This window comes from Lissotriton helveticus, chromosome 9 (assembly GCF_964261635.1).
Source record: "Lissotriton helveticus chromosome 9, aLisHel1.1, whole genome shotgun sequence".
NCBI classification, from domain to species: domain Eukaryota; kingdom Metazoa; phylum Chordata; class Amphibia; order Caudata; family Salamandridae; genus Lissotriton; species Lissotriton helveticus.
Window position 1 is genome coordinate 177,132,416 of NC_136070.1, and position 13,017 is coordinate 177,145,432.

Here is a 13,017-nt window from a genome sequence, read left to right on the forward strand (position 1 = left end):
TGGTAAATGAATTTTCACAATTAGATGCACACAAATAGGATACCAATGGTATCATTGTGGGGTTCTGACAATAGCCACCTAGCCCGTTGAGGCATTTGTAGGATGGCTGAAACATGCTGACCAAGAAGTACAGGGGATTCTAATTTCCTTAAACCAAAGAGCTCACTTGGCTGCTAAGGTTGAGGCTGTTTTTGAATGGTACCTTTATGGCTGGCATTTTCTCTTTATGACTTCTCTAGTAAAAGACTTATGACCCCTGGATACAACATTCAGCTGGAAACTGTTATTAAAATCCGACCCCATAAAATAACATTCTGTTAGGCCCCATGCTTTTGTACTACAATGTCTTACTGAGTATGTGTTACAATTATTTTTGGAATCAATGTTCAGCCCCTGAAAATGGTAGAACCTTTTGTTTTTTGGGGAGGTTACTTCTTTTTTCAAAGATAAGGCTCCCACTCTGCATTTTAGTTATAGAGTTTAATTCCAGTCTACAAATACCATACTGCAAAAAGAACACGAGTTGGCAAAGCCAATAGGTCTCTTCTTTATAATGCGAGGCCCAAGCTGCTGGGTTTGGTAATATATGTCAGTAAATTATTGTTTAATAAAAGTAAAAGATAACTACCCTTCAAAACAATGAAGGAAAAGCAAACATTGAATTTATGGGTGCATGGTTTGTATTTCAAATATGTTTCATGCAGGAAACTCTGAGCGGAGATTAAAAAATAATAAAAGTAATAGAATGTAAAGTAAAACGAGTGCTAATGACTAATATTATTTTTTAAAGATTCAGTCACTTGGTCTTCTGAAGTAGTCCAGGGAGAAGGCATGTGAATTGTCATGCTAAGTGTACATTCTGCCTCAGGCGCCAGCTGAGTGACTGCAGTTGATGGCTCCTCCACTGAAAATGTCTGCTTTCATGAAATATGTGGAATGCAGGAAATACAACAAAAACAAAAACAGTCCTTACAGTCTGCTGCTCAGTCATACCCAGCACACAAATATCTGTAACTGTTCTTATGCAGACAAGCTGGGAGGGGTAGGGAGAAAAACAGCAAGGGGGAGTGAGTGGGATATCAGACCGAGAGTGATAAAGCTAGAAAATACATGCACTCTAGTGGAGTGCTAAATGAAAAAGAAAAAAAGTTCCCTAAATATGAGTAGTGGAAGGATCAACCAATCAAAAGGATTGTAAAGAGGGTATGCTCCATGGGAGGAACAGACACAAGAAGAGTAAGGAAATCCATTGGATAAGAAGCAGGCAAATGAGAGTGACAATAATGCCAGCCAATGGTAAGCAATCTGATTCTGGAGCTTGTGTCATTTTTTCTCTGACTCCACTGAACCAATGGCACAGTATTCCGTTCCTGGTTTTTTCTTTTAAAAATCATTGTTTTCAGGCGTGTTAAATCAATTGCATTAACTGAAGAGAACCAGAGCTACTACTCTCAAAATGCTCTAAATGGTTGTACAAAATCACAAAAAAAGCTCAATGTTGTTGGTAATAAGGACCTCCTTGGTGTCTAGGATATATTCCTAAAGTTCCTTTTTGTCGTTCACGCTACTGTTTCTTATTCTAGGGACCACAGCAGATTCACAAGTCTTAGTTAGGTTTTAATGTCAGGAAGAATTATTTCCTTAATTCCAACCTGAAGGGTTGTCCACTGATTCGGAGGCATTGGGGCGCATACAAACCAGATGCTCATATTGAGTCTGTTGGCTACGATCAATTTCTTCCTCTGCTTATGTAGGAAGAGGAGTTCAGACACTGACTTCTACTGTTTGTTGCGGTTCGTAAAGAACATCCCAGCCCATTCGAATAGGTGCTGTAGACCCATTTGAAAACGAAGGCATCTGCTTTTAGTTTTCTCGGTACCTGTCATTGAGCTCCGCGATGACAGCTCTGATGTCGATAGTACTGAACCTGCCCTTCATGGTCTCTCAGCATCTGGCAGATTCTCTTCTCACACACTCACAGCTTAGAACATCACAGCCAGTCCACCGTGAGCCAAGCGTTGCAGTCACACTAGGTCCAAAGTAATAGGACTAGAGCGGAAGGGGAGAACTTTTAGTACACGATTTCTCAAGGTGCACTGCTTTAATTTCAGAAAACGAATCGCAGAATTTTCACACTTTATACGACTTAACTCCTGCATTTAAATAAATGCTCTTGGAAGAAAAGATCATATTTGGAAAAATATAGTATTCGTGATTTTTCTGTGCTTTTTTACAATAATAAATTATCGTCATCGCCAATAACGTATTGGTATGCAATCGTTTTATCTTTATGTTTTAATAACCACAAGAAAATAATATGTTTTTTATTAGTAGTAAACAATGCATCTCAACATGGCCGCCACAGTTACTTATCACTGGTGGCGTACTTAGACTTTCTCTTCTTAGTCTTTCTTTTAGATCTACTAGTTTAATCTCGTGCGTGACGAGCCTTGTAGTCCTTCTTTTAGTTCCAGGACCCTTTATTTGTTTCTCAAAATCAGTCGTTTCGTGTTCAGTCTGTTTATTTTTTGTGTGTGCGTGACATAAGTCTGTTTCAATAGCTCTGTGCATTTGTTGTTTGTTACAGCGCAACGCGTCTCCGCTTTTAACTTAATGTATACCGTTTGTTGTGGTTTAAGGCATATTCTTTTTTTTGTTGAAAACTATTTTTTGCTTAAATTGGCAGAGGCGGATGTTAAGCCGCGTTTTCTTGAAAAGCATGTGCTTTGTCGTTTGTAGCCATTCAACATTTATGTTATTGTATACGTTTCGCATTTTCCTAAATACTAAATATCCACCCGTGGCAGTGCAATGTAATCCCTTGGCTGCTAAGCCTTTCCCCCTTTGAGTGCGAATCGCTTTTTGTGCCAGATGGTGTATTCGTGCTTACGCCATAAAAACGTATTTTTCTAAATTCCGGATCCTCGCCAAATTTGCGTCAATAATCTCCTTTCTTCTCACCCAATCTCCTGGGGAATCTATAGGTACCCGGGGTTTGTGGATTTACCTTGAGTGGACCGAGAAAATAGCCCAAAAAGTAAAAGCTAATTATTGTTATGTGCGCAAAAAAAGAGGGGGGCGGCAACTAGCCAAGAAAGCATATGTTTTGTGTTCTAAAAAATACCATCTGCATAAAGTTTGCTGGTCTTTACTCGCAACCTTCTGGAACAATTACTGTTGTATCAGAAATAATTTTGTATTTACAGGTTTTTGCATTTCTATAAGAGGTGGGCCATTTTGTTCTAATTTTTGTGGCTTTAATCTACTGCACTTTGTGGTGGAAACGGGTGCAAAAGCAATGGGTTATTTCAGAAATGTATACATTTGTGAAAAGGAGGCACAAGTCAGGATTCAGCTTGGGGTAATTTGCGTAGATCTCTCAAGATTTTTCCAAAGAAACTGAAATAAATAATGACAATTAGTATGAAAACAGCCATATGAGTTTTAGAGGACTGTTAAATACATTTGCCACTATGTTCAAATATATCCTGCTGGTAAAAAGGGAAGCACAATTTTTTTACATGTAGGATTATAGGTGGTAAATGGCTGTTTCGTATCCCGGGCACATTGTTATATGGATTCTTCTTAGCATAATTTTCTATATTGGGATGGTGGCTGTTAACTGGCTTTGGCATATACCCAGCACTGTATTCTCATTATTCCTGTAAGGAGACAATAGTTTGCTACTTTACACGTGGGAGATTATAGGCTTTTAAAGACTATTCAATATATTTGTGTCTGTGTTCTAATGTTCCATGTTGGGAAAATGGGGATAGCTAATTTTTACATGGGTATTATGGATACTAAAAGGCCGTTGCATATCCAAAGCACTGTGTTTTACTAATTCCTCCTGGGATAATGAGAAATAGCTATTTTCCACATGAGGATGAAGAATGCTAACTGGTGTCAGCACGCAAACCAATTTCTCAATCTTACCAAGAGCATGCCAACAGCTTAGGCCAGGAGCAGAGTAGTCCCTAGATGGACTTTGGTGCTCACCGTGCGGACCGCTCTCTCTACTTTGGTGATCTCAAATCAATGGTAGGAACATTAACATTCTCAGTAAAAATTACAGGAATGGGTCAAACTTTTTAAGGAATTTGTATAAAGATTTATTATGCAAAATACATGAAATGTATCATCACCATGGTTAGCAATAAAGAATACAGGTCATTAATACAAAGAACTCTGCAAACTTCTGTGCCAAATCCAGCATAAATTTGGCTTATAAAAGTGGGACATGGGGTTCCTGGTTACAGAGGAAGGTATAGCCTTTTATAGGACTTCATACAAACAATTTCACACATTACTAAGCAGGTACATGGTTCTCATGATAAATGAACAAATGAGGAACAATCAAGTAACATGTTACTACAGAGTACATTAGAGGATTCTATCATAATAATATTGCATTGAATTCAGTTGCTCTTACAGCTCTCGTTCAAGCCCAATAATCAACACATTGTGTTAACGATAGTGTGAGACAGTTGAGATGTCTTTGTTTAGGTACAGCGTGGCGCGAAGCCTCTGGGAACTGCTCAGCGTCTTTCAGTGCAAAGCTTACAATTCTTTATTTAGAAGCAAGAAACAGTGATCATGTCTTATGCAGCAACATTAATTCAAGATGGAGGAAAACAAGCTCACTTCATGTTAGCACAGGTTCAGTTTCTAATACGTTTAAAGCTAAAAAAAAAGACATCTCTCACAATGACTATTGTATGTACGGCCACTGTATTTTCATGATTCCTGTAAGGAAACAGTAACTGATAATTTCTTTTTAAATGATTATGGGTGCTCCTGTGCTGTTGAATAACATTTCTATTGTATTCTAATGGTTCCTTTTGGGACAATTTGATACGCTAATCTTGAGATGGGTAACTATGAGTGATAAATGACTGTTGTGTTGCATTCGCAGAGAGTTTTACTTATTCCTCATAGCATAATGGAAACAGTGATTTTCTACCCAGGGGATCATAGGTCTTGTACACATGGGGGTTGTGAATTTGAAAGCACTGTTTAATACATTTGTCGCTATGTTCTAATGTTTCCAGTTGGGAAAATAGAAATAGCTAATTTTTACATGGGGCATATGGATGGTGAATGACTATTACATCTCTCAGTGTTACTGTGTTACTTATTCCTCTTGGCATAATGGGCATAGCTATTTTCTACATGGGAGATGATGGGTGGCAATGTCTGTTACGTATACCTGGAAAATGGGAATAGCTAACTTTTAGATGAGTGATTATGGGGAATGGATTCATTCAATCATTCACAACCATTTGAAGCTCCTGGTCCTTATAATCTACATCTTGCCTGGTATTGGGCTGACCCTGTCATGCTTTATCGGCTATTAGGTGTATCACTATGCCTAAATATACCTTACCGTATAACGTTTGTAGGATGAAGCATTCACGCCATGCAAAGGAGCGGCATGGTTATGGTTAAAACTTGCAGTTGATTGAGTGACCACCATGCAGAAAGATGTCAGAAACAATCCTAGCTCAGAAATCCTGCTAACTGCGTCTCCTAGCACGGCTTCCTCCAGTGTCATCCACAAACAATGGTGTATGTGTGCATAGCAGGCTAGTCCACAGTGAACTGGATGGGAGGAGCAGGCTGCCTGTTATGCATGATGGACCATCTCCCCACAGCCTGTGTAATGCATCTAGGAACATCACCCAACACTAAATGGGAAAATTGCATCAAATAGGGTGTACTTGTTGGTAATGGATATGGACATTTTCATGTCTGCCTCAGAAATCCTGCTGTGTCTCCTACCACGGCTTCCTCGAGTGTCATCCACAAACAATGGTGTATGTGTGCGTAGCAGGCTAGTCCACAGTGAACTGGATGGGAGGAGCAGGCTGCCTGTTAATGCATGATGGGCAATCTCCCCACAGCCTGTGTGATGCATCTAGGAACATCACCCAACACTAAATGGAAAAATTGCATCAAATAGGGTGCACTTGTTGATAATGGTTATGTACATTTTCATGCCTTCAGCCATGTCCAGTGGGCTGTGCCTGCAGGGAACTATAGCATGCTGGATATGATCAAAGATATGAAAAAAAACCACTGAAAAACTAAGGAGAGAGTTAAGTAATGGTTAGATTTAACGTGTATATTTAAAAAACACCTGGAATGTAACTTAAAAAACAAAGTAAAAGTGCTAGAATCGCTGTCCATAACTCACACAACACACACGCAAATCCTAACTCACATGCCAAATGCAATGCTCATGACTTCAGCTTTGATGTGACACACATGCTATTAAAAATCTTGTAAATAATTTTTGGGAAGTAACAATGCCATATTATCGGAATACCCTGAAACACAATATGAGAGATAACTAGTGTTTATTGATTTGTGTATGTATTATTCAATATGTTCCTTTAGGTGCCCTTACCTGTTGATATAAAGATTGTACAATCACAAGCATTGCATTTGATGTGCAAGTTTCGGTTTGTATCCAGAATAAATGGCACCAGTCTCCAAAGTTTCTGATTCAATGCAACATGAGTCTACCCACCCCACTAGTACACATCCACCCCATATAGAAACATTTTTGTTCCAATATCTTTGTTAATTTAAAAGGACATATAAATAGTTAAGATACAATAAAAAGTAATACACTGACAAAGAGCAATACAAATATCAGTGTCAATACTGTCAAATATAGCTCCTACATAACAGTACAAATAGCATGTTACAAAAGTAAAAACCGTAGAGAAACCATACTAAAAAGTCAGGTGCATCACTTGATAAATAATTAATCATGAGAGAAAGGAAAAAGAAAGAAGAAAAGAAGGAACAGAGCGAGTCTCCTGCTACAAGAAGGCAGGAAAAATAAATTAAGGAGACGACACTAAGGGATATTGCTCTACCATGCCTTGTGAAGCTAAGTCCACATATCTATCCAAAGATCTCCATACCCCACTGGAGATAGAGGGGGAAAGATGAGTCTCCTCCACAGAGGTATGAGCCCCACGGAAAAAAGAAACCCAAGCCCATCATGTACGATAGGAGTTGGACCCAAATGATTTCCATTCCGTAAGAATAATCTTTACTGCAATTGTCAACAGCAAATCTAGTAACTGCATATCTAAATCATCCAATGGCAATGGCGAAAAAGTAGCCCATGAACCCACCAGAATTAAAGGTAACGAAAGTTGAAACTGAATGTTAAAGATTAACACAAGATGTTTATGAACTAGGCCCCAAAAAGGTTGGAGTAGAGAGCATTAAAAAAACATGTGTTGATGTGTGCCAGCGGCTAGATTACAACTCCAACAAAGATCATTATCCTTAAGTTTGAGGGAGTGCAAACGTACTGGGGTCCAATGTAGCAAATTGAGAGAAAAAAGACTGAATAAGAGAAGGAGCAATTTTATTACCTAGGGAACATTTCCCAATAATTTGCCAAGTTTCTGGGGAGATATGTTTAAAAAGATCATGGTCAAAATGATGGAGCCATTTCTGTTGTGTAACGGTAAACAACAAAGGAGGTGTAGAGGATAAAAATGTATAGATTTTAGAGGCCACGTGACCTGCTTTGTGCCACATAGATAGGAGAGAAACTGTATGGGAACCTGGATCAAAATGAACCTTAGCAACGACAACTTTAATTTTCAAAAAGGTATAAAAATCTAAATTAGTAAGAGAGAACTGCTGAGCTAAGGAAGAAAAAGGCAATGTATCATAATTCGGACCATAAAGATGTTGAACTAAGGTGATACCCTTGTTAGCCTAGTAGGCCACCAATGTCGAATCAATATCAATCTTAATTTTAGGATTGTGCTACAAAGAAGACCATCTAGAAAGAAGACCATCTAGACTTATGGATTGGCTTAGATACTTTTTTATCAATAGCTTTCACGGCAATGGTATCCAAAACAATAGCACGAGAAAAAGGAATAGACAATGTTGACGCAGTTAAAAAAGAGGAGGTAGGTAGAGGAGAAGATAGTCCTCGCTCAATAAACACCCACGGCGTAGAATGTCGAGGATCTGTTGAGAACCAAAGAGCACCTTGGGAGGCTAAAAATGCCACTTGGTATCGATCCCAGTCAGTAAAATTACAACCTCCCATATCATAGGGTTTCCGTAAATGTTTATAGGCAATTCTGGCTCTCTTATCACTCCAGAGGAATTTTGAAGTAATGGAATCAATTTCATGAAAAAAAGATGAAGACAACTTAACAGGAAGCATTGAGGCCACAAAATTAATAATAGGAGTTATCATCATCATCATCTTCAAAGTTTGAAGACGTCCCCACCACGAAATGTAGGTGACCAAGTATCCAATGGGTGACGAACCTTAACTAAAACTTGAGCTTCATTATTCGAAACTGTGTCAGCTAAAGTAGTGCAAAACCAAATTCCCAAATATTTAATATGTTTCGATTGCCATTTAAAGCCAGCATTTCCCATGTGTGCAGGCAAACAATATGCGTTGAGGGGAAACATCTCCGTTTTATCTTTATTGAGAGTATATCCTGAAACACTAGAGAATACATTAATAGTCCCGAAAATAGCAGGAATTGCATTAACTATGTCATCAGAAAAAATTAGCACATCATCTGCATAGGCAGCTGTTTTGATACAGTTTGAACCAAATTGAAACCTTTTAATATGGTGATTAAGATTAATCAAAGGAGAGGATCAATAGACAACAAGAACAAAAGAGGCGATTACGGGCACCCCTGTGTAGTACCCTGACACAGATTAAAAAAGGAAGAGGTAGCTCCATTTACTCTGATGTTTGCCTTAGGAAGCGTGTACAAAGACATTACCATATTGACAAAGGAATCTCCGAGATTATGGGGTCGAAGTACTGCACGTAAAAATGGCCATGAAACCTTATCAAAAGCCTTTTCGGCATCGAGGGCAATGGCTGCCGCAGGAAGGTTAGATCGTTTTGCTTTCCCTAGAATATGACAAAAAGTGTGAATATTATCCCTAGCCAACCTACCCTTAACAAAGCCAGTCTGCGACGGATGAATAAGTGAAGGAATATGCGGTTCCAGATGTTTGGCCAAGATCTTGGTGAAAATGTTCGCCACCATATTAAGAAGAGATATGGGGCGAAATTTTTTAGGATCCAAGTGATCCTTACCCTCTTTAGGGATCACCACAATAGTAGCCTCAGCTGCAGAACCGGAGACCAAGCCTGACAACACAAAGTTGTCAAAAACATCCTTGAGACGAGATACCAAAGATGGGAGAAATGTCTTCTAGAAAAGAATTGGAAACCCATCTGGGCCCGGAGCTTTTCCTGAGCGAGTGGACTTAATAGCACAGATAATTTCTTCGGAATCAATCTGTGCCCCCAACTTTGCCCCATCAGCATCAGAAACAATATGAGTAGGAATCAAATTCAGAAACTGTTGGCATTGATCAAGAGAGGATTGATTATGAGGAGTGTATTATTTACTATAATATTCACAAAAAACCTCAAGAATTTCTTTAGTATGAAATTTCCTAGCTCCAGAACTATCATTTATACAAGATATTTGTGCTGATCTAATATTAGAATCCTTGTACTTTAATATAGCCACCTGAACTTTCCCTGCTCGATTCTTTAGGAGCAGCTGTTTAGACTTCTGTGCCTGGACCCCAATGTGAGCTCTCTTAGTTTCAATAGAGTTATAAGAATGTTTTAGATTTTTAATGTCCTGCAAAATCGCTTTATCTTTAGAAGACCCATAAAGGGATTATTTCCTCTTAATTTTATCCGCTAAGGCAGCAAGTTCCTTTTTAATATCTGGATTCCTTTTTGCCATTTTTTTTGATAATCTGTCCCCTAATCGTACACTTAAAAGCATCCCATAGAACAACAGGAGAACTAACCGAAGACTCATTCTCAAGGAAAAAAATTGCAATATCCGTGTTAAGTAAGTCAATCTGATCCTGATCATACAAGAGCTCCGTATTCAGTCGCCAAGTGCGTGGTTCCTTATTTTCTGTAAAATTCAAGATAGTACAGGACACCGCAGCATGATTAGAGGAGGAACACGTTAGTCATCTGTTTGTGAGCCCTAGGTGGCCGAAATCTAAAAGCGGAATGCCTGTCCAATATGGGATTCATTGGGAGATTAAAGTCCCCTCCCAATAATCAGATTACCTTTATGAGGAGCTTCTGAAAGCTTTTTAGTAATAGAGCGCCAAAAGGAAGGATCATCAGCATTAGGTGCATAAATATTCATGACATAAATATCCAGAGAGTCATTGGAAAAACGTGTTAGCAGCCACCGACCCTCAGAATCATGCTCCGCAGTCACAATAGACAGTCCAGAGTTTTTGGAAATCATAGTCACCACTCCATTCTAATTACCAGAAGCCTCAGAACAAGCAACATCAAGAACCCACTCCTTCCGCAACAATAAAGCTTCTTTATACGATATTTTGGTTTCTTGTAATAACACTAAATCACTAGAAAGGCTTTTTACAATAATCCAAAATGTTTGCCCTCTTCACAGGATGATTTAAAGCACGCACATTAAGCGATAAAACATTCAAGCCTGGCATAATAACGAAGAACCAATATACCAAATACTACTTGATGTAAGAAAAAGTGAAACTATAACCTCAGGATCTGTAAAACAAACATAAAACTAAATCAATGAATACACACAAGATGGATAACAGCAGGAGACTCTAGAAAGGAAGGAATAAGTGAAGAATAGAAGAAAAGCGAAGGCGAAGAGAAAAAAGAAGAGCAGATACAGAATGGAAGAGAAAAGAAACCCCACCAGGGGAAGTCTCTAACAGACCAAGTGCATACAAGGGAAGAACATGAAGGAGCAACCAAGGAGGCCAGCAAAAAACCACAATCGCATAACAAACTAGAAGCAAAAAGGAACAAGAAATGAAGGCAGCATAAAAAGGCAAAACAAAATAGATCTATTAATACATGCAATGAATTGATACAAATAGGTGATTCAACAAGGAGCCACCAAACACTATGAGCAACAGTTAAGAAGAAAGGCTTATATAATATTCATACTATTCAATACATTACACAGCAAAATAAATACTATTGAACAGAATATAAAAAGGATAACGTACCTAAATAGATATAAAGTACCATAAGTAAAAGAGAATTCATATACATCAATTCATATATCACATTAGTAAAAGGTAACTAGAAATATATAAGCAGTTCATAATACTAATAGGCTATCTAATAACAGGGTATGGAGGCATTTAATGTGATACAAAACATAAAAATAATGAAACAACAAAGACAAATTGAAATATGAACCAGTAGCGTGAATAATCTGAGAGTGAATAGAAAATTATTGCAGAATACACTTAAAACAAAACAAACATAAAAAGGCATAACAGATTAAAAGAACACAGACACATCAATAGAGATAAGCAAGAGAACAAGAATCGATAGAGACAACTAACAAAACCTCAACCCAACATGTATAAATAGAGTAAGCTATCCAAGGTGAAAAAAGAGAAGAACCTATAGAACACATTAGACTAAGAATTAAGAAAGAACTAGAAACTAGAGCAAGAAGTAATAGTAGTTCTCTAGGAAAATCCAACAAGAATAGGACAGCAAACCAAAGAGAACAGAAATAAAGAACACTGTTGCTGGAGCGAAAGATAGGAAAAAACAAACAATCAACAAGACATCAACACAATATAAATACATATTAAGCTATCCAGTTGAAAAAGAGAAGAGGAGAGGTACCTATATAACATATTGGAATAAGAATTACCAAGGAACTAGAACTTCGAGCAAAGATTGACTGTAGTTCCCCAGCAACACCCAACAACTAAGAAATGAGAGATACCACTCTAAGAGAGAATAGGAAAGGAGATTAGGAAAGTAGACCAAGGAGAACAGTAATAAGAAACACCGTTACTGGAATCATAGACAAAAAAGGGAAAAACACGTATAAAAATAGTCACATCTTGTATCATGGGAGCAGAACCTGCAAATAACGGATTAGAGCATACTTAGAGCTGCAAATATCAACAAACAAATCTCTGAAAGTAGTAACAAATACCCTAGCATTATTGCATGGATACTAGTAACAAGTAAGAGCAAAAACACAGACATCTCACAAGGAATGTTTAAGATCCAGAAGGACCAGGAGAAGACGAAGAAGTAGACTCCATCTGGGATTCGGTCTGATTATCCAAAAAAGTAGACAACTCAGAAGGCTCATAAAAACTCTGAGTGCGACCTCTGAAAGTTATTCGAAAACGTGAAGGACCAGCAAAAGAAAACGGAATGTTTATGTCCAGCAGACATCTTAATAGGGTGAGAAAACCTTTCCGTCTGATGACAATATCTCTAGCAAAATCCTGAGGTATAGCAATTCTGTGGCCTTCCCAATTAATCGCTTTAATTTTCCTCATGTGTGCCAAAATTTGTTCAAAATGTTGATGTCTCAATGGTTTAAAGACCACTGGTCTAGGATGTGGTGAAGACTGTGGTCTAAATGTGGGAACCCGATGTGCGCGCTCTATTTCAAACTCTCTCTGAAAAGAAATATTCAGCACAGTAGGGATCCAATTAATCAGAAATTCTAGCATGGATGGCGCTATTTTCTCTGCGTCTTCAGGTAAACCAAATATACGTAGATTGCTTCTACGATTTTTGTCCTCCTGCTCCGTAAGATCTCTCCGCAAAGCAACCAAGGAGCGCTCCATATTCTGCATATATTTAACCTGTTGGTGTGAGGAATCCTCCACAACACTTATCCGCGATTCTGCATTGGAAACCCGAAGTGATAAGTTCTTGAAGTCATTCCTGATAGCCGCAACTTCAACCTGAAGTAAATCATTATTTATTTTAGTGCTCTTCGCGATTTCATGAACAGCGTTCAGACGAGAGAGAATAGTGTCTAAGGTAGTACCAGAGTCTTTTGGTACAAGCTCTGGAGTAGGAGAAGTTTGTTTGGATCTTTAAAGGTTTCCTTTAGAGTCCTTGGTTTTGGGAGAAAGACCCATATTGTCTGCCATTAGAAAAACAAGGGCAATATAGACAAGTGG

The 13,017-nt window shown here is 38.3% G+C and overlaps 1 protein-coding gene across 1 annotated transcript in view; it reads right to left on the reverse strand.

Annotated features, from left to right (window-relative positions):
- Positions 1 to 2,060, reverse strand: part of NEMF (nuclear export mediator factor) — a 546,593-nt gene extending 544,533 nt beyond the window's left edge. Inside the window, exon 1 of the mRNA XM_078659711.1 lies at positions 1,880 to 2,060. Coding sequence (XP_078515837.1) covers positions 1,880 to 1,938 — 59 coding nt within the window. The 5' untranslated portion in view covers positions 1,939 to 2,060. The remainder of the gene's footprint in view (positions 1 to 1,879) is intronic.
- Between the last annotated feature and the right edge of the window lie 10,957 nt (positions 2,061 to 13,017).